This window comes from Castanea sativa, chromosome 3 (assembly GCF_040712315.1).
Source record: "Castanea sativa cultivar Marrone di Chiusa Pesio chromosome 3, ASM4071231v1".
NCBI lineage: Eukaryota > Viridiplantae > Streptophyta > Magnoliopsida > Fagales > Fagaceae > Castanea > Castanea sativa.
In genome coordinates this window covers 33,269,613-33,291,336 of record NC_134015.1, presented here as the reverse complement: position 1 = coordinate 33,291,336, position 21,724 = coordinate 33,269,613, and the positions used below count along the sequence as shown (strand labels likewise).

General features: G+C 37.4%; 1 protein-coding gene across 2 annotated transcripts in view; it reads left to right on the top strand.

Annotated features, from left to right (window-relative positions):
- The first annotated feature begins 9,010 nt into the window (after positions 1 to 9,010).
- The window catches only part of LOC142629536 (choline/ethanolaminephosphotransferase 1), a 29,697-nt gene continuing 16,983 nt past the window's right edge, over positions 9,011 to 21,724 (top strand). Inside the window, exons 1-10 of one of the 2 annotated variants that reach the window (XM_075803545.1) lie at positions 9,011 to 9,284; positions 10,046 to 10,236; positions 11,076 to 11,085; positions 11,195 to 11,245; positions 18,588 to 18,665; positions 20,190 to 20,265; positions 20,363 to 20,385; positions 20,465 to 20,565; positions 20,992 to 21,086; positions 21,353 to 21,421. In XM_075803545.1, coding sequence (XP_075659660.1) covers positions 10,100 to 10,236; positions 11,076 to 11,085; positions 11,195 to 11,245; positions 18,588 to 18,665; positions 20,190 to 20,265; positions 20,363 to 20,385; positions 20,465 to 20,565; positions 20,992 to 21,086; positions 21,353 to 21,421 — 640 coding nt within the window. In that variant the 5' untranslated portion in view covers positions 9,011 to 9,284; positions 10,046 to 10,099. Of the gene's footprint in view, positions 9,285 to 10,045; positions 10,237 to 11,075; positions 11,086 to 11,179; positions 11,246 to 18,587; positions 18,666 to 20,189; positions 20,266 to 20,362; positions 20,386 to 20,464; positions 20,566 to 20,991; positions 21,087 to 21,352; positions 21,422 to 21,724 lie in introns of those variants that run through there. The other variant, XM_075803544.1, reaches the window with a different exon arrangement.

The following is a 21,724-nucleotide window of genomic DNA, read 5'->3' as shown; positions in this document are numbered from 1 at the left end:
GCGATCAAGGCCTAAACCTTGGCCGACTTCATTGCTGAATTCACTGCAAAGGAAGATGAAGATTGAAGACCGGTGACATGGATGGTATGGATGGATGGCTCATCTAACCAACGCACTGGGGGAGTCAAGGTCATCCTACAATCACTAGAAGGAGATCTAATAGAATGTGTGGTCTATTTCCAGTTCCTGATAACTAATAAAGAGGTTGAATATGAAGCAGTCCTCACAGGCCTTGACCTGGCTAAAGCGGCAGGGGCTTCGTCAATAGTCATACACAGCAACTTGCAAGTTATTGTCAAACACATCAACAAAAACTACGAGGCCAAAAGGGAACGAATGAAAGAATACTTAAGCATGGTCAAAGAAAGGGTAAGCCATAAGTTCCTGGCTAAATTTGTGCAAGTCCCATCGGAAAAGAATGAGTAGGCTGATCGCCAACCAAAACAGCATTCACAAAGCACATGATCATCATTGGTCAGGTACTATCCTTCATTCAATAATCACCTGCCATCAATGGAATAGATGTACAAGTGATCCCTACAAGACCCGACTAGATGACACCAATCATCTCCTACCTCAGAAATGGGACGCTTCTGGAAGACCACAATACTTCTCGAAGGTTGAAGGTGCGATTATCACGCTTCGTACTAATCGGGATGTCCTTTACAAAAGAGGTTTTTCTCATCCATACTTGAGATGCTTAATCCCCAACAAAGCAGATTATGTTATGAGGGAGTATGTAGAAACCACTCGGGGGCACGCTCGCTGGTTCACAAACTCATATGAGTAGGGTATTATTAGCCTATTATGGAGAAGGACACCTAGTCTTACGTAAAGGCATGCGATAAATGCCAACACTTCAACAACATCATACGATAGCCATCACAACAGCTTACCCCAATGAACACTCATTAATCATTTGCTCAATAGGGGCTCAACATAATGGGGCCTTTCCTTATAGCTATGCTGCAACTCAAGTTCCTCATTGTAGGGATCAACTATTTCACTAAATGGATCGAGGCAGAACCTTTGGCCACTATCACTGAGAAGAATATCCGAAGCTTCGTGTGGAAAAGCATCCTTTGTCTCTTCTGCATCCTAAGCGTCCTCGTCTCAAAAACCACTATTCCTCACCTGCCCACCCTTAGGCCAACAATCAAGTTGAAGTTACCAACTGATCTTTGCTCAAGATGATTAAGACTCGGCTCAAGGGGGCAAAGGGTATATGGCCAGACGAACTACCAAGTGTGATGTGGGCAAACCGGACAACAGCTCGCACCCCTACGAGCAAGACACCCTTCCGCCTCGCATTTGGGAGTGAAGCTGTCATCTCGGCAGAAGTTGGATTGACTAGCTACAAGGTATCCTACCATGATGAAAGAAGGAAGAAGAGGGAATGCGCCTACAACTAGACCTCCTGAATGAAGTTAGAGCGACGACTGAGCAACGAATCGCACGTTATCAGGACCTAATGGCAAAATGCTACAATACCAAGGTCAAATCTCGGCATTTTTAGGTTGAAGACCTGGTCCTAAGGAAGGTGACAACAACTACCAAAGACCCTGTGTAAGGCAAGTTAGGCCCTAACTGGAAAGGACCTTACATGATTGTTGAATTGTTAGGGTTTGTGCCCTAAAATCCAATTTATTAGCATGTCATAAATAATTAAATTGTATACTTATATGAGGCTATTTATAAATGAACTAATGTGACATTATCATAGTCCATGAGATGCATTGTATGTGATTTATGTGATTTAGTTACAGAAGATGTAAATCACAAGTTCCTTGTAAACTCAAAATGTAGTTTGTAGTCAGTGATGAAATTGGGCGTTTCATCTGCGAAGATTATAACACATCAACTAAGATGATTTGTCTTGATCATGGAAGTGGAGACTTCTAGTTGATGTGTTGATGTGTCTTAAGAGTTAAGACATATTGAACTGGACCGCTGTGAGATTAATTATTCAATCAACAACTATCACCTGAATAATTAATTTTACGACTTCTAATTTCATAGACTCTCAATCCTGAGAGGGTAGTGAACTCGATCATGAAATATAGGTTACTTTGATATATCAGGAGTGAGATCTAATATTCACGGTCAAAATCTCAGTATGTTGGATAACCACACGTAGTGTTGAGGGAACACATATTCTCAAGATGCAATCCATAATCTCTTTTTGTAGAGACACGAAATATCCCCTTGAGATAAGTTTAATGGGAGCTGGTTATTCAGGGCACCCACTTTAGTAAGAAGTTACTAAAGCTTATATTTATTGAAATTAGATTTCAATAAATGTGAATAACTAAAAGATTAAACCGGGTACTCAAGGATAAAATAGTTGTTTACAAAGTGACAGTTTATTACGATTTTGTTCACTATGGATATTTCATGGAGGGGTCAAATGATATTATTAGAGTCTTGGGATATAATTTATTAATAAAGCCTAGAGTGCAATTATATTTATATAGTGGTATTAAATATAATTAATGGTAACTTTGGACTTGTCAAGAGTTGACAGAAAAGCCCAAGGCCCATTGGAGCTAGAGTCTTATTTGTTTCCTTTGGTCCCATCTCAAGCCACAAATTAAAGCCCAATTGGGTAGGCCCAAAAGGCTAGCTCAATTAGATAATCAGATTTTATTTAATAAGAGTTATTAAATAAAGAAACTACCAAGATAGTTAGTATGTACGTATGATGAAAAGAAAGAAAACAGTTTTTCTCTACAAGGAGAAGAAGAATGATTTTTCTTTAAGAATCAACGTACATAAAGGCTGATTGAGAGACCACACTTCTTGGGCACCATGTGGAATTGAGATGAAGATTAGAGGTATTCTCAAGTCTTGGTTTTGAATTTCACTGTACCAAGGTACGCTATCTTGTTCTTAAATTCTGAAATTTACATAGTGCATGTTATTAATCATAAATGAAATAGATCCATATTTGTTGCTTCTGCTATGTGTTTTGTATGAGATACAAAACCAGATTTTCCAACATGACTATCATAGAAAAGGGACCTACCACCTAGGGACCTTCGACGGGCAAAGACTCTAGTACCCGTGGAACACCGAGCACTTGCGGAGATACTACCAGTAGTGAACAACTACAAATTATGTTATCGCTTTTCTTTCTATTATTATTGTTAAATTAGGATGTTAAGTTTTTGAATTAGTGATGAGACTCTTGAGGATTATAAGACGCATTATCTACATTTTTCTACACCTTTTGTCTAGGGCCTTCTTTTTAGGAAATTATTTACGAAAGTGTTAAGTCTTACCCACCGAGTGGAAGGATCACCAAGGACACCGACGGGTGCCTTGGTCTTAAACTCTATCAAGTCCTATAAGTCCTACCTACGAGATGAATGGATCACCAAGGACACTGACGGGTGCCTTGGTTTTAAAACTTATGGTCCTATCTACGGGGTGGATGAATCACCAAGGACACCTGCGAGTGCCTTGGTCTTAAACTTTATCAAGTCCTACCTATTGGGTGGAAAAATCACTAAGGACACCAACGGGGTGCCTTGGTCTTAAAACTTATAGTCCTACCTATAGGGTGAATGGATCACCAAGGGCACCAACGGGTGCCTTGGTCTTAAAACTTATGGTCCTTCTTACAGATTGACGAATCACCAAAGATACCGATGGGTGCCTTATTCATAAAAGTTATCAAGAACACTGATGGGTGCCTAGGTCTGAAAATTTACAAACCCCACTGAGTGGACAAGCCATTAAGGACACCAATGGATGTCTTAATTCTCAAAAGTTCATAAGTCCCATCAGAGGGTAACATAAGTATCCTTGACGGATGATTGTGAAATGAAAATTTTACACATAGTAAACAATAGCAATGAAAGCATTCATATATAAAAAACTGACAATCATTTAGAGAAAATTAAAATGTCATATATGCCAAAACAAGGCACCCAGATTGTTCTCAAATTAAAATAAAAATTACAAATAAAATAAAATAAAAACTTTCCAGATGGTGGGGGCAATCTCGACTTCATCTTCAGTCGGCTTCTCAAGCTAGGGTGGGCCGTCGCCTTGGACTTCCTGGGGAGCTACAGTCTTCTCAGATGTGTCCTCATCTTCATCTTCAACATCCACAACCTCGTCATCCCCTCTCGGAGTCATTGGGATCATGATGTCAATCTGGACGGAGGAAAAGTCCACGTTTGGGAAGAGGACGACAGCTTGCTTCCTGAACTCTTCAAAACCTTCACCATACTAGGACCCCAACAAGTCGACGAATGGCTGGGAGTCCTTAAAATCCTTAACGGCATCAACTTTGAACTTGTCAATCTCTCGAAGGGATGTCATTTTAGCCGTCAGGATGGAGTTCGCCTCTACCAGTTTCTCAGCTCGACGAGAAGCTCCATCAAGCTTTTTCACTTGCTCAGTCAAGGTGTTGACTTCTCCTTTGAGGGAACGAACCCCGCTTTATAACTTTTTAGCTGATCCACCTCCTCCTCCAGATGGCCTCTTAGGCAGCATACTTGATTTGGAGTGCTCGCATCCTCACCGACGCTTGACAAAAACAGATGGTTAGTACACATACATTTTGTGACAGAGTATAATTATGACTTAAACAAAAAACTCACCCTCATCAAATCAAAGAGCCCAGAGTCCACCAAGGCATCTATCTTATGCTTGGAACACTCATAAAGGTCTGTGTCCTTAACAATGGATTGAACCGTTTGGATGGCATGTTGCTTGTCCCTCACCGGAAGAGGGGCCTACGGAGGGACTGGTTCATTGATGACGGGGCCACGGGCCATCATTAAACCACTACCCACGCCATGACGAGGAGGATTAGGAGTGCCCTAGGAGCCCGTCGGGTCTAAGATGACAGGTTGGTTCACAGTTTTCTTTGCCGGACGTCCCTCGTCAACCTGATTCTTCCTCTTCAGGCCCGTCTTAGCAATAGGGACCAACAAACTACCAGCTTTTGTTTGAAGGGTCGTAGCCTTCTTCACTGCTAGAGCCCTCTTTAGCCCTGACTCCATCTCTGCAATAGAAATAACAATGGGATAAGAATGGACAGATCAGAACTTAGGAAAAATTTGAGCTAAGTGACGGATAAGATACATACATCGACGAGATTAAGCTTCCAACCTTATAGCTTCAGCCGTCGGCACCAGTCCTCCACAACATGCGTGGAGAGTGTCAAGCGTCACTAGCTTCTTCCAATTTCTTTCTATTAAGGGAATCTGTAAGATCCGTCCCAAAAAATCCCTCTGCTCCTCGCTAATTACTGTCGGTGCTTGAGCTGACAGACAAAAAAGAAAGTTAGCAGCGGGATAAACAATTATATACAAAGTAAGAAAAGTGGTATCTAACTTTACAACGGACAGTTGATTATTCAACAGACGACTCGCTGGTAGTATCCAAAACTCCCCAAGTATTATTGAACTTAACTACATCTACCCATTCCTCAGGTCTACACACCCAATCCATGCCCTAAATAAAAAATTATTTATCCTTCCAATCCCTATTTGAATCAGGCACGTCTGTCACCAATTTCAATGTCCCCTTTTGCGTTACAAAATTGTAAAAACCTTTCAAACTTGCTATCTGCTGGGGTTTGTAGTAGTAGAAGAACTAGTCCAAAGTAAGTTGATGGTGGCCTCCGCTCATCTTCCCCTACAGCACTTTAGCACCGATAAAAATTCTCCAAGCGTTGGGATAAATCTAGCTGACGGACACGCCTAAGTAGTCTGAAAGCTGACGGTGCAAGGTGATAAGAGGCAACCTTAGCCCCACGATGAAGATGGACTCATAAAAACCGACATCCACCGTCCGTCCGGGGTAGCACTTCTCATTTTTACCTAGTAACATTAAGGCTCCGTTTGGGAGTTCATAAGGGAATGGAATGGAATGATCATAGGAAATAGAAAGGAATGGAATGAAATGAAATGAAATGTATTTAAGTAAGGGAAATAAATGGAATGGAATGAAATTATGTAACCTTGATTGGATGTTTTAAAATAAAGAAATAGAAATGAATGAAAATGAATGGAATGTAAGTAATCTTGTTTGGGAGCAACGTCGAGGGAATGGAATGGAATCATTTTATGACAATATTACTATTAGACCCATATTTTAAAATAAAAATAAATGGTTGAATATATAGGGGTATTTTAGGAGTTTTAGTAAAAAAATCATTAAATCTAATTCCATTCCTTTCCATTCCTCCCAATTTCAGAGGGAATGAAAATTTGAGGTTTTAAGTGAATAGAGAGGAATGAGTGTTCCCTCCTATCAATTTTATTCCCTCTCACTTAAAGTCCCAAACAAGGGAATGGGCTTTCCATTCCTTCCATTAAAACTCCCAAACAAAGAGAGAGAAGAATATTCTAAAATTATTCTTTTCATTTCTTTCCATTTCATTCCATTCACTCCTTCCAAATGAGGCCTAAAGGTATGTGGCTGGGTATCTAGAATCGATCATGAAGTTTATTGAAGACCTTCCTCGACAGTTTGGGGAGAAACTTCTTCATGGACTAGATCTTAGGAAGAATGAAAGGCCTGAAATTGTCGCCCGATGATTCAAAGCCCTCTCCATCTCCTTCACTTTCCTCCCTGTCACCCTCTTTTTTGTCCTCCTCTTCATATTCTTCTTCTTTGTCTCCCTCATCTTCCTTTCCCTCCCCCTCTACCTCTTCTCCCAACTCCATCTCCACCTTTTCATCTTCCTCCACTTCCTCTCTTGAAAGTTGAGCTAACGGCTCCCTTTCCTGAAAGTCTGTCCAATCTCCCACCATAAGGTCATTGCATGATGGACCAACATCTTCGTCATCTAGACGAGTCAGCGGAGCATGGCCACTTGTTGCTTTACTATCACCTAACATCCTTTCACCTACAAACGACGAATGAAAGCTATTCACATGTAAGGTAAAAACTAGACTGACGACCATTGAGGGATGGTTGAAATGAAAATAAGAAAGGAATAGGAGTTACCCTAAAAAGACAACGGTAGAGAATGAGCTCAATGAATTAGCAAAGCGTAAGGACAAATGACAAGCGACGGACGGGCGAGGTTAGATTTAGAGCTTTGGTTGAATTTCTTAGTAAAATTAAAAAAAGAAAAAAGTGAACCTCAAAAGGGGCAGGCGTATTTATAAAGCAAAGAAGCATGAAAAAAGAAACGATGCGACGCTTCATGTGAATGAATCAATAGATGCCACGTGTCACCTTACGAAGTCTAAAAGACCCTTTTACCCTTCATTTATGGCATAGATTATCGGGACGAAGAACATTAAATGATAGGAATATTCTATGTACCCCACAACCCTTTAGCTAACCCGATGAGTCACGGAGTAGGGAGCAACTGATAAGGATATTTTTGTCAAAAGAAATACTCATCCAATTTAGGCAATCCCGACGGACCCAAGACCATCTTTCTATCCGTTTAGCCAAGTAATCTCAGGAGCCGATGGTCCAATCCACGCCGTCCTCTAACCATCCTTTGCCACGTGGTGTCCCTCAGATCTGCCACGGTAATGGACGTGAGAAGGCTCGATGAATAGATGAGTTCTTGTCTCCTCATCTGCATAACTGACAAACGGACGACTGAGCCGACGAATAGAGGTAATGGGCCCTACCATTCTTTATGTAGTCTCCACACACGGTCCCCCATATGGAAATATCTTGCACATCACGTCCAAAGACCCAACTACACACCCATATCTTCCTTGTATGGAAAGACACCCTAAAATCTCGGAAACCCTAATTCAAGTTCTTCCCTACAAGCAAAGACCCCTACATCCAAGGGATCTTGATTCATTGCTCACCATTATATAAGCATTAAATCTCATTTTCTCCCCAGTACGCAGAAAATGCCTAGTTCTCTCACTATAGAGTTCCTAGAGATTTCTCACTCATTAACTTAACTTTCGGAGGGTCTTTGGCTGACACCCCACTGGTGCTCTTTGTTAGGTTTTTGGTTTCTTGTTTTTTAGGTACTCATTGGAGTGATTGAGAACAATCAGCTCACTGATGATTTTTGTGCATCATTAAGCACCAATATCTAATTCAATTTTTAAATGGCTAACCACATAAGGAAAGAGCATATCTCCCACGAGGAGATCATGCAAATCTATCACTGCCTTTAAATGAAGATGATTAGTTACAATCAAGGGCAAAAATCTCCAAGGTCAAAGCTCATCTAGCCCCATAATTTGAGGATCCGACCACATTTGATCTCTAGGTATGAGAAAAACCTTAAATCTCCATACACTGAAGATTGAGAGGTTGAATCTCCGACTTGAGTGTTGGAGGATCCTTGGGCCAGCATGGTTGAGTTCGTTCAGATCCTCTTGATCTTGCAATAACTAGTCCTTCACTAGTAATTAAAGAAAGGAATGCTTCCAAAATCTAGATGGTGGGTTTAATAGATTTGAAAGACGTGTTGTAAATCTTGGTGTCAAGTTCTATCTACTATACTATTGGTTTATAGGGTTTTTAAGCTGTTTTATTCTCTATTATAGGGAGCGGAATAATCTAGCGAAAGGTGAGACACACCACTTTCTTACATACCAGAATAAAGTCAATCTAAGAAAATGACACTTTCATAACATTTTCAAATTAGAGTCATTTGACGGACAATAAATTCACAATATTTTCAAATTAGCATACCGCATCTTTTACAATTATGATGTATCTTGTAACTTTATTATTAATAATATATTTCTAACATTCTATATATAACAAAGAAACAATTCCACCTCGTTTACAACTTATTAAATAAATTTAGTAATATTATTGCATACAACTAGTTATAAAGTGCTCCATATATAGCTTGTGAAGTTGTGTTTTTAAAGTACGATTTCATATAATGACGAGTTTATGACATGATGAAATTTTACAATTTCAAATGAAATCGTGTCTCTAACACACGGTATATTTATCACCGCTCTGATTTTTATTCTCCCCCTAACTTTATTTAAAAAAGGAAAGAAAGATAAAAAGAAAAGGAAAGAAAGGAGTAGGCAGTAATGAATTTTTTTTTTTTTTTTCAGTAGGGCGGGAGACCAAAGAGATCTGGAGTTTCCAGCATTACTTTGCGCCTTCCCCCTCCCCCACCTTTCCTTACAAAAACATCTCTTTCACATCTCTTTCTCTTTCCTTACTGAAAAAAAAAATCTTCTGTTTCCGTGGTGTTTGGGAAAGTGGTGGAATTTGGAGAAGTAAACCCTTGGTTTCAGTAAAGTACTTTACTATAATTCAAAATTTCTGACATTCCATACCATTCTCCACTGCTCTGATTTGGTCAGGTTTGAAAATATTTAAGACTTTGTTTTTATCAACTGGATGCGATTTTTCTTATTATCTCGACAGTTGAACAAAATCCTTTGAACTAACATTTCAGATCAGATGCTTTTAAATGTATGGCTGTACAGAACTTAATTTGTGAGGGAAGTCAAGGCTATGTTTGTTCTTGTGTTGTTTTGCACTGCCATTGATAGATTTTAGTTTATGCTGCTGCACTTATATAGTGTAAACTTTGACAGCTGCAGGCAGCAAGTATTTTATTTATTTTTTAACGACTAGAGAGATCACTTCTTAAAGTTTGAATTCCATTGTGTGCTGTTTTGTAAGTATATACTGTATTATCTGAAGCAAAGATAAATAAAATGAACTTGTATTAATGCATGCACTTGTCACTAGAATATTCCAATCGGAAACTACTTTTATAGTGAAGGATTTCACAAATTCTAATTATGTCCAAACTTCAAAATTTACAATTCCCATCGTTTTAATCACAGCCAAACTAGTAAATCTATAAATGATGGGGATGGTAAATTTCTGTGTATTTAACTAATATTTCAGTGATTCCAGTTTCCAAAAGGCCAAGTTTCTTTTTTCTTTTTCCCCTTTTCTCGCTTTTCCAATGTTCTCTCTTCTTTGTTTGTCTGATCTCTTTGTTTTTCGCTAGATCCGTTCCGTGCGTGATCTGTACCTTTGTTTTCTTGGATTTTCTTTGACATAACTGGCATCATCTTCATCTAAATCCAAATGCTCATGCTTATTGCAGTGATTGATTTGAAATCCGTTGTTTAGCGGGTTATTCTGAGACAAATTTGGAAGAATGGGGTATATAGGAGCACATGGTGTAGCGGCTCTTCATAGGTACAAGTACAGTGGTGTGGATCACTCCTACCTTGCTAAATATGTGCTCCAGCCCTTTTGGACTCGCTTTGTTAAGATCTTTCCTCTTTGGATGCCGTAAGTGCTTCACTCATGCCTATTTTTGCTCTAATTTTGATGTATCTAATCTGATTGTATGCCAAATTGTGAAAGGCATAGATGGAGTTGTAGAGTTACATGATATCATAATCTTATTATTGGTGTTGGAGTATGTACCTTTAGTTTCATATGTGCAGTGGTGTCAGTTTCTCCAATTCTTGATCTTTTTATACTTGAAAGTTCATTTTTGCTTCTTAATCTTTTTGGGTGTCTAATAAAAAACATCAAAAATCATGAATTTCAAATGTTTCAGGTTGGAATTTTCTGATTTTAGGACAAAGTTCTTACAGATCAGAAGGCTCAAATTTGCACTGAAACTGGTCTTTTGTCTTTAAATGCTTTCTTAGTAACTTGAGAATTTGTTTGATAGCATAGAATTCTTGCTACTTAATCTTAAACAGATTTTGAACACTAATTTTAAATAATTGCGTACTGGTTTGAGAATTATGTATTTTGTGCGTGATGGAAGATATATAGTTTCTTAAGATATTCTTTCATTGGACCCGCACTTATTTTAAATAATTGCGCACTAGATCCGTAGTTGTAGATTTTTGGATGAGTCACTTATTTTATTACTGTTAGCATATCAACTATCCATTTATATGGGTGGGTTACCTTCAATTATGTTATGTTCTATATGATATCCCTGGCTTTAATATTTTAAAGTTTCACCTTCTTGGGAACTTCTATCAGTTTGACTACGTACGTTTTGTTAATGAATTTTCTCCAAGCAAGTTTTAGTATTTTATTTTACTGAGATATGCTGACTTTTATCTTTTTCTTTGATTTTTGGTGTTGCATTCGGGATCTTTTATCAGTCCAAACATGGTATTGTAATCTTGGCTCCTTCTTTGTATCATTGCATTCATTTGTAACTTTTGCTTTGATGTAATATACTCATGCCTATTCACTGACAGTAATCTTTATATTTTGTCAGATAACACTTATGGGATTCATGTTCTTAGTCGTTTCGGCACTGCTTAGCTATGTGAGTGGGAGTTTCTCAATTATCATGTTTTTAATTTTGTATTTGTTAGGCTCTCCTGTTTATAATACTAGTTTAGTGAGAAAAAAAGCTATTATTATTTTTGTAATTAGTGCTGTATACTTCCTCTAAATATTTCATGTTTGATTGCATGAGAAGTTAAAAATTTGTGCAAATTAAAATTCACCTCCCTGACATTAGGTCTATTACACTTTACTTTACTCTAAGATAAACAAAGCAAACCTCCTTACAATTTGGATTAAATTGGTACGTTTTGATGAACCCTCAAGTGATATCACATCAACATCATCTAATTGACATCCTAGTTGTGAACAACCTTTTTCCCATTATTTTCCTCAATTATCATGGTCTTCTTGTGGAGTGGATTCATTAATACGTTTTGGATGCAAGGTTTGAAGGAAAGAATGAAGAAAGATTTTGTGTAACATGATTTCAAGTAGATAATTGATTGATTCACCAAAATATATAGTTTAACTTTAATCCAAACCAGTTAATATTTAAAAGTGAGGGACGCAGAGTAAATAATAAATTGTAATTTTCCCTAAAATTTTTGCAGGAAAACATATGCTGGAATTTCTGGTTAGTTGTGTCTACATCTTTGGTATTGTTGGTCATAAATTTGTAGTGTCCTCCTATGAGCTTTGTGGACAACATAACTATCAAGCCAATCTTTCATGCACTCCTTTCCTAGTACCTTTTTCCCCTCTTGAGCGGGTAAATATATTGTTAGGAATTTGTAGTGTTGGCTAATTCTGTGACAAAGTCTGTGTGTAAATGTAAGTTTTCCCATGTATTAAATTTCATTTGAGTTGTATTTGCATTTGAGATGAGGATCAGAAGCTGAAGTTGGAACTGTAGAAGCCAGAATTTTGCTCAAGTGAAATTTCATTGTCTGGAAAATTTTGAGCGAAATGACAATTTTTAGAAAATTAGTTTGGCAAAGAGTTGCGCCTTAAATCAGCATGAGTTTTGGTTGAGCGAACTTGCACCTGAGAGGAATTCGTTACCTTTCTGTCCTATCCAACCATCCCTCTTTAGTGTCTCGTAAATCCATGAAATCACACCCTAACTCAATGAAGTGAGAAGGAGAGTCTACCCATTCCCTTAGAGAAAAAACCTGTTATAGCCTCTAGAACTTCACCCTCTCCAAATTGCCATACACTTTGAGAGGAGATCAAATCCAACACTCCCATTTATCCTTTTGGACTATGGATTGAGTGTTTGGTGTTGGAAATCATAGAGATCATCCCAAAACATTCAAGTGGCGTTGGACTATCCATTAGCTTAAGGGTCCGTTTGGTTGGGGAGATGGAAAAATGGGAGAATAGAAGAGATTTTAATTTTCTCTTATGTGCTTGGTTGGGGTGTGGAAAAGTGAAGGGATGAAAAATTCTTTTGTTTGGTTGAGAAGAAAAATGAGAGTATAGAAAATATAGTTTGTAAAATTTATCATCATGTCCCTATAAGATAAAACAAAGTAACACATTATATTTTTATTAAGATAGTGTATGAATGGACATTTTATTTATTTAGTTATTTAAAAAATAAGGGCACAAAAAATTCAAGAATCCAAGACCTTTATAAAAAATAAAAAATAAACAGAAAAACAAACCTGATAGGAGAAGAAACAAATGAACACCCAAAAAATAAAGAAGAGAGAGAATGAGACAACATCAGAAAAAGATAAAAAGAAAGATAAGTTCAAAGAATTGAACGTTGGTGCTGTGGTAGTTTGTCCGAAAAAGCAAGCCTTGTTTTCCTTCCTATTTTCGCCCCAATTTGGGGAGATTGGGTTTTGGTGGGCCTAGGGAGAAAATTTATGGGCCCCACCATTTTCTCCTCCCATTTCCACTCTCAACCAAACATATTTCTCCCCCATTTTCTCTCCTATTTTCTCTTCCATTTTCTATCCTTCCTGTTTTTTACCCAACGAAACAGACCCTCAACTTGTGGAATTGGTACTACTGAAGAGAAAGGGCTGGTACTGCTGGTTGTGAAAAGGAGTAGGGAGCTTGGGTACAAGTACATCTATAGAGTAGGAGGGTTTGTAAGTGTATTATATAGCAACTTTTTTTTTTGGTAGTGGGTTTTTTCCTTAGTAATCACTCGTGTTTGGGTTTTATTGTGATTTGTGTTTATTCATATAATATGTAATTATATGTTTTAGAACGTAATCCAGGGTGTTTATTGTGGATTATTTGGTTGGAACGTAATCGTCGCTCCTTTGAGAACATGGAGAAGACATTGGATGAGTTAAAGGTGTTATGTCAGAGAAGCCTCTTCGAGTGGTCTCGTTGTTGGGGTTTTACGGATTCTCCGTCTCTTTCAGAGTTTATGTTTTCCCTTAGAGTTTCCTTCCCTTAGTTTTCTTTCTTTGTATCTTTCTGTTCATCATCATGAACATTCTGTACTACGTTTCCTATTAATATTACTTCTTTGATTACCTATCAAAAAAAAATATGTTTTAGAATCTTAAACCCTTGAAGCTTGAATGTTATGTGGGATATGGACAAGATATAATATACATTCAAGTTTTAGTGTGCTCTATGCCTTAAATGCACGGGTTTTGTAACATGTTCTATAATAATTGAAACTCTATGTTACTTGGTATGAATTTCTTGTTGAAATATTGATGTAGGTGGCTTGGAGAGAAATCACTTTTTAATTTAGGTTTATTTAATTTTGGAGTCAATTGTATTTTTACTAGTAATTTGTATTTTACCAATAGGTAATTAGATTTATTAGTATTTTTATTTAATATCCTATAGAAAAGGTTATTTTTTAAATTCAATAATTGGGATTTCCCAAATCATTTTGGATTAGGTTTTCCTATGTCAATTAGAATTAGGGTTTGGTAGTCTATATAATCACAATGACGTAATAAACTTCTATTGGAATTGTCCCAACGGTTTGGTGTTGACTCCAACCAACCCTAGATGATGTAGGTCAACATATGAGGTTTTACTTTTATCATATGTTAATTTTTTTTGAGAGGTAATAAAACTTTTATTCAAAAATGTTGAGCATGATGTTCATGATGGTGAACATTTTGATCAAGAAAAAATACAGCAGGTTCAAAAAATTAATCTAATAGAGTGTAAGAATTCAGAAATGGATATACAATTCGTAAAACCCCAAACATGTGCCCGCTTAAACAAAGTATCGAAGAGAAGAGCTTTTAAAAGATCTAAGGTTCTCTCATTGTCTTCAAAGATGCATGTATTACGTTCCGTCCAAACCAACCACATTAAACATGCCAGGACCATATTCCATATGGTTGACAAATGCTTTCCAAACCAATTTCTTGAAGCAAAGATGAGAGAGCTAACTGTCTTCGGCAATACCCAATGGATCCCGAATACCAAAATTGCACTCCATAATGCATGAGAAAATTTACAATGGAGTAGAAGATGATCCACAGTTTCTACATCATAACAACATGAACAATGCTTGTTAACCAAGGATTGACCTCTTTTAACTAGATTATCAAATTGACCTCTCTTAACTAGATTATCAATAGTGAGTATCCCATCCCTAGCTGCTGTCCATAAAAAGAAAGACATCTATTTAGGCACCTTTGCACACCAAATAATCTCAAGGAAAAACTTCATTGAGAGGATTGGACAACAACTTATAGTAAGAGCTCACATCAAACACCCCCTTCTTTTTTTTTGATAGGTAATAAGAATATTATTAAAACAAACTGAAAACAAATGAGAGCCAATACAAGGTGTTCATGATGGTGAACATAAGGAGAAGCAACAAACAAACAAATAATAACAAAGAACAAGAAAAAACTTATAGTGTAAAACTAAGAGAAGAAATAAACTCGACAATAGTGGAGCAATTCGAGAAGCCCCAACACCTAGACCAATCAAATAAAGTCTTTTGGCATAGAGCTTGTAATTGAACCAAGGATTTCTCGGTATCCTTAAAAGAGCGCCGATTTCTTTCCTTCCAAACAATCCACATCAAACAACCAGGAACCATATTCCATAAGACTGAATTAAATTTTCTCAGCCAAAAACTCCAACAATACATTAAGCTTTTCACATTTCCTGGCATGACCCATTGTGTCCCAAAGATCTGAAACATATAAACCCACAGAGAATGAGCAACCGGACAGTGGAGGAGAAGATGATCCACAGTTTCCTCATTTCGATGGCACATACAACACCTATTCGCCAAAATGCATCCCTTAAGCTTAAGATTATCCAATGTAAGGATCTGCCCATGAACCGCTGTCCACACAAAAAATGCCACCCTCCTAGGGATCTTAGCTTTCCAAACACCCTTTTTAGTCAAAGTATCATCCCCCTTCTAAGGTAGATACAATGAGGTCAGAAATCCAAGCCTCCTTAGACAGAGAACGAGTAAACAGATCAGGAAAAAGGTCCTTTAAAGGAGTAATCCCACACTAAGGCTCCTTCTCTAATGCTCTTCCACATTCCACACCCATGAGTGCCTCTTACAATTCTAGTGCACTAGCCTTCTCTAGCCTCACTATGCATGGTTGCAATAACTTGATGCCATAACCTGTTACTTTCCTTCCCAAAACGCCATAACCAGTTACCAAACAAAGCTTGGTTAAACAACCCAACCCTCCAGATCCTTAAACCACCATCCTCCACAGGCAAACAAACCTGCTCCCAAGCAATCAACGAATATTTAAAAACATTCTCCGAGGCTCCCCAAAGGAAATTCCTCTAAATCCTTTCTAGTCTAGTTGCCACTGCTTGGAGAATAGTAAACAAGGATAAAAAAATAGGTGGGAAGACTAGAGATGGTATTCTTTAACGAAGTAAGCTTGCCACCTTTTGACAGATATAGGCGTTTCTAGCCAGAGAGCCGCCTCTCCATCTTTTCTATAATAGGGTTCCATATCGATGAGTTCTTATAATGAGCCCTAAGTGGCATGCCCAAATAAGTCATGGGCAAGCTACCCACCCTGCAACATAAAACACGGGCCAAGAAATTCAAATTCCCAACATCACCCACCGGCACAATCTCACTCTTGCCACCTTGGACTCTCAAGCCTGTAATAGTTAAAAAAAAAATCAATACCATCTGAATGTATAATAACTGTTCTCTAGAAGCATCACAGAACAAAAGAGTGTCATCAGCAAAAAGAAGATGAGAAATTTTCAAACCTCCTTGTCTATGAGACCTTGCTTGTAAACCACAAAGAAAACTACCATCTTCCATTCTCTTCAACAACCTGATCAACACCTCCATAATTAAGAGAAATAACAATGGAGATAGGGGATCCCCTTGGAGGATACCACGAGAACTACCCAAAAAACCCGCAGGAGACCCCTTCACTAGAACTGAGAATCTAACTATAGAAATACAGGCCCTAATACATCTCCCCACCTTGCAAAACCCATCCTCTCCATAAGATAAAATAAGACATTCCAATTCACATGGTCATATGCCTTCTCAATGTCCAGCTTAATAGTAACCCCAGGGATGCCACTCTTCATTCTACTATCCAAGCATTCATTGGCAATTAGAACCAAATCTAGGATTTGTCTCCCTCCAACAAAAGAATTCTGAGAAGTGGATATCAACTTATCCAAAACCCCATGAAGTCTATGTGCCAACACCTTAGCCAAAATTTTATAAAGGCTACCCACAAGACTTATAGGACGAAAGTCTTTTATATTGATTGCATTGACTTTCTTGGGGATCAAACATAGAAAAGTGGCATTGAGAGACTTTTCAAAAATACACTGAGTATGATATGTTTAGGAATATTTTTACTTGTGAAGTAATGTTTTTTTGGGCCTTAAATTAGGCTTGCATTGTGTAAAACGAAAATAGGAATTTGTTTTCGATAAAATTGAGGTTTTCTTTAGTTTTGTTGGATTCTAAAGTTTTTCCTTGTGGATTCAAGGCCTTATGGATGCTAGGTCTTACTACCATGCGATCCTGGGTGCCTCGAATTCTTTGTTTCCTTGGAAGGGTGTTTGGAAACCAAAGATTTCTAAGCGCGTAGCGTTCTTTCTGTGTACTGTTGCTCATGGTCGGATCCTTACTTTGGATAATCTAATGCTAAAGGGCCACCCTTTGGCTAATAGGTGTTGTATGTGTTGCTGTGATGGAGAGGCGGTTAATCCCCTTCTTCTTCATTGTCCTGTTACCCACTCTCTTTGGTCTTCTATGCTTCAGGCCTTTGGTATTCTTTGGGTGATGCCAGGTTCGGTGGCGGGTTTGTTATCTTGCTGGTATCAGTGGATTGGGAAACACAACTCGGACATTTGGAACTTGGTTCCGGGGTACTTAATGTGGATTGTGTGGTTGGAACGAAATCGTCGATCCTTTGAGGACAAAGGGAAGACGTTGGATGAGTTAAAGATTTTATGCCATCGTAGCCTTTTTGAGTGGTCTCGGTGTTGGGGTTTCACTCATCGCTCTTCTCTCTATGAGTTTTTGTCCTCCCTTAGCTTAGTCTCCTGATTTCTCTATGTTTGTTGTGCTGTTTATCCTTTTTCTATTTGCTGTTCATCATCATGAACTTCTTGTATTCCTCTTTTTTCTATCTTTTATAAAAATTTCCTGATTATCTATCAACTTATGGATGCTAGGGTTTGCGTCTAACTAGCTAGAACGATATCCAACCCTTTCATGCTTTCTGTTCTACTTTAATTGGTACAATGTAGGACAACATATGGAGTTTATTTTTATCATTTGTTAGTTCTTAGATAGATTTTTATTTCCTTGTAAAATAAGTTTTTTTGAGACTTTAAATAAGCTTGCAACTTATAAAAAAGAATTACAATTCACCTACTATAAAATTGAGGTTTTCTTTATTTATGGTGGATTCCAGAGTTCTTCCTTGTGGATTCAAGGAGACCCTTATGAATTTAAAGGTTTGTGTCTAGCTGGAATGAGATCTAGTCCTTCACAATTTCCATTTTGCGTCACTAGATGCTGACTCCTATAGGTTTTCCCATGCATGTTGCTGACTCCAAGCAGGCCTAGGTGCTGGCTCCTATGTCCTCTATTTTTATTTTTCATACTCTTTGATTTACTTTTACATTGTTTTGGTTTGTCCTGCACCAAATACTTTGTAAAGCATTCATTGCCCAATTGTCTTAAATAGTCATGTGGCAGCCTCCATTTGTGTGCTCTGTGCCCTAGATTGGTTCTTTCGTAATTGGACAGAAAAGTTGGTATATAATTTGTTACATAATGAGTTGCATGAAACGTTTTGTTTACAAACACAGATTGTTCTTTCACATACTTCCAAATTTATAACGAGAAGTGATGCTGTTCTGTGTGCCTTCTGACTTCTCTGAATCCTCCATAATTTTTGTTTTAGATATATTCACCTCGCTTGGATTCAGCTCCTCCAAGATGGGTTCATTTTGCCCACGGATTGCTTCTTTTTCTCTATCAGGTTTGTTTGGATTTTATTCATGCTTTTTGTAGTCATGTTGTTTTGTCCAATCATGTTATTGTATTTTATGTATATTAGGCATGCTTTGTGACAGCTGATAGATTAATAAAGTTAAGTTACTTATACAATATTTCCTGATTCCTATTTCTTTCACTTTCATGTATAATTTTAGTTTTATAGTTTGCTTTTTTGCTTTACAATTTATATTGATTGTTATGCTGTTCTTATTTTGGTGAGGCACTTCAGAATCTAAAGTCTTTTGATTAAGTCGGACAAAAATAGAGTACAGCGAATGTAAGTTGAATCAACTTACATTAAGGAGTACTAGAGGGTTTGACTTCGGAGAGAATGGAATGGCAGAAAAGAATATCTGTGGCCGGCCATGACTCATCTGTTAAGATCCATAGCTTATCCCAAAAATTTGGGATGAAGGCTTGTTTATTGTTATGTTGTTCTTATTTTCTTTATTGAAGTCAAGAGAATTGGGGTTTTGAACCTAGTTTTTTAAACAAGTTGAATGATGGGGATTGTGTTGTAAGGCTTTAGTCTCTACTAGATTTAATCATATATTGAATGGTTTGGAATGCATAGTAGTTGTGGAAACTTTAGTATGCTGCTGCTAACCTTAATATGGACAAGAATGACAGGCAATTTTTGAAATACAAGGATATGATACAGTGGAGAGATGGCAATTAATTAATTAGTATAATTTTGAAGTATATTCGATGTTAGTTTTAGATTAAAAAAAAAACTAATAATTTTGAGAAATTATTTTCAATTTGTTTTGGGCTTCTAAAATACAGATATTTTCAAGCTGTATGTGGCTTCTAACATTGCTGTGATATACCTATTTTCAAGTATTTTGGCTTGAATTAATAAATTATTTAAGTTGGGTGTATTTTATAATGATTGCCGAACGCCCACTGCAGTCTTAAGAGCTGGTGTAGGAGCAAACTGTTATTAGAAGCAACATCTGAGAAAAGAATAGAGAGCAGAGAGGTATCAAAGACTAGGACGATGCTTAAGTGAAAGATGACAATGAGAGAGAGAGAGAGAGAGAGAGAGAGAGAGGTGGAATTTCCTAAGGTTTAACTAGATAAAGTTCTCCCCCCACCCCCCTAATTTTATAACCTCCTGTGTTCAGATTGTCCCTGGTATGTCTGTCCTGTCTTTGAAATCATTAAATTTTTTCCCCTGAAATGTCATGGACATGCATGCAACCGTGCACCTGGAGTTACTGTGTCCAATAAGTGTCAGATCTGGACATGATGGGGAGTTTGCCATATCCACACTTCCTTGGTCTGTAAATTGAAATTTTTATTGCATTTTTTTTTTGTCCTTATTCTAAATCTCATTCCCTGATTCGTAGACAGAATTTCTGCAGTGCCCTCTGCAATGTATTTCATACTTGATTATTCATCAATATTCTCGTATTGGCATGCCCTTCTCTTTCCCTTTCTTTCCTTTTTAATTAATTATTCTTTTTACCACTTTCCTTTCTAACCTTTCACTAGTTCCATTTAGACCTTTGATGCTGTTGATGGGAAGCAAGCTAGACGGACAAATTCCTCAAGTCCATTAGGGGAGCTTTTTGACCATGGTAATATACCGTTGTCATGTATTGTATTTCCTTTTCTTCCATAGGTTAAGTGTTAATATTGATAAATAATATTCTTGCCTTTCCCAATATATTGTAGGATGCGATGCTCTTGCTTGTGCGGTATGTATCATCATATTTGGTTGTCATTTTGTAGCCCTTGGAAATTCATCACCTTTATCATTTTCTTTCTTAAATATAGTTAGAAGCATTGGCTTTTGGGAACACTGCTTTGTGTGCAAGAAGTACTTTCTGGTTCTGGGTAATTTCAGCTATTCCATTTTATGGTGCAACATGGGAACAGTAAGTTTAATTGATTCCCATACATTATTTATGCATTTTACTCATTGCATTATTTCCTATCTTTATGGACCTGTAAACTATAATAATATTTTATTTACACTTTCCATCAATAAGAAAAAGGGATTGCTGTATACATTTGAATATTATAAATTAAGAATTTTCTTTGATTCTCCCGTCTACTGGGGGTCATAGCTGGGGTTTCTGGTTTTTGTGGGGGATATATTAATACCCTTGTTGTTTGCTCTTTGACCCTGGATGATGATTACAGGTATGTTTGTGCGTTTTGACTTCAATGTATCCTTGCACTATTAATTATTGTTTAAAACTATGCTTTTCAGAACAGGTCTTGTCATTGTTGATATATGTAAATTCCATTGACTGTTGGATTTTTTACTAGCAGTATTGATATTGATTTTCTTGATACAGCTATTTCACCAATACCCTTATTCTTCCTGCTATCAATGGGCCTACTGAGGGTCTTATGTTGATATATGTGGCTCATTTCTTCACAGCTATTGTAGGTATGCTCCTGCTATCAATGTGCCTTCAACCCCTCCACACCCTTTTCCTTACCCCTCTTTAAGTAATGTGCGTTTGTGCACTTTCAATCAGTATGCTAAAACTTAATTTAAAATCCAAGACACCATAATTTTCTTGGGTTGCCTTTATTTTGTTCTACACTAAGCTTATGAGCACCATGAAATTTTGGAAGATTTCACATTTCTTTGCTAAGAAATATACCCTGTGAATCATTTGATCCTCATACTCAAGTTCTTAACTTCTCCAGGTGCTGAGTGGTGGGCTCAACAATTAGGAAAGTCTTTGCCCTTCTTAAATTGGGTTCCTTTTCTTCATGGTAAGATTATTCTTTATAAAGCCAACGACCTACAACACATCATTTTTGGATCTGGAAAAACCTTATGGAATCTCTGCTCAATGTCTTGCATATTATACTTTAATAGTTTAACAAGATTCAGACCCACCATAATGTTTTTATTATGAGATGTGTTATTTGGGGGGATTTTCTCAGTATGTTGTTTCTGTTTGCATTTGATTGTTTGTCCTGCTTTGGCTGTCTCGTTTTTATAGATTCTGTTCTAAATGATCTGCAACAGTTTTAGATTACAGCAGTGTTCTTAAAATTTTTGGTGAGGTCATA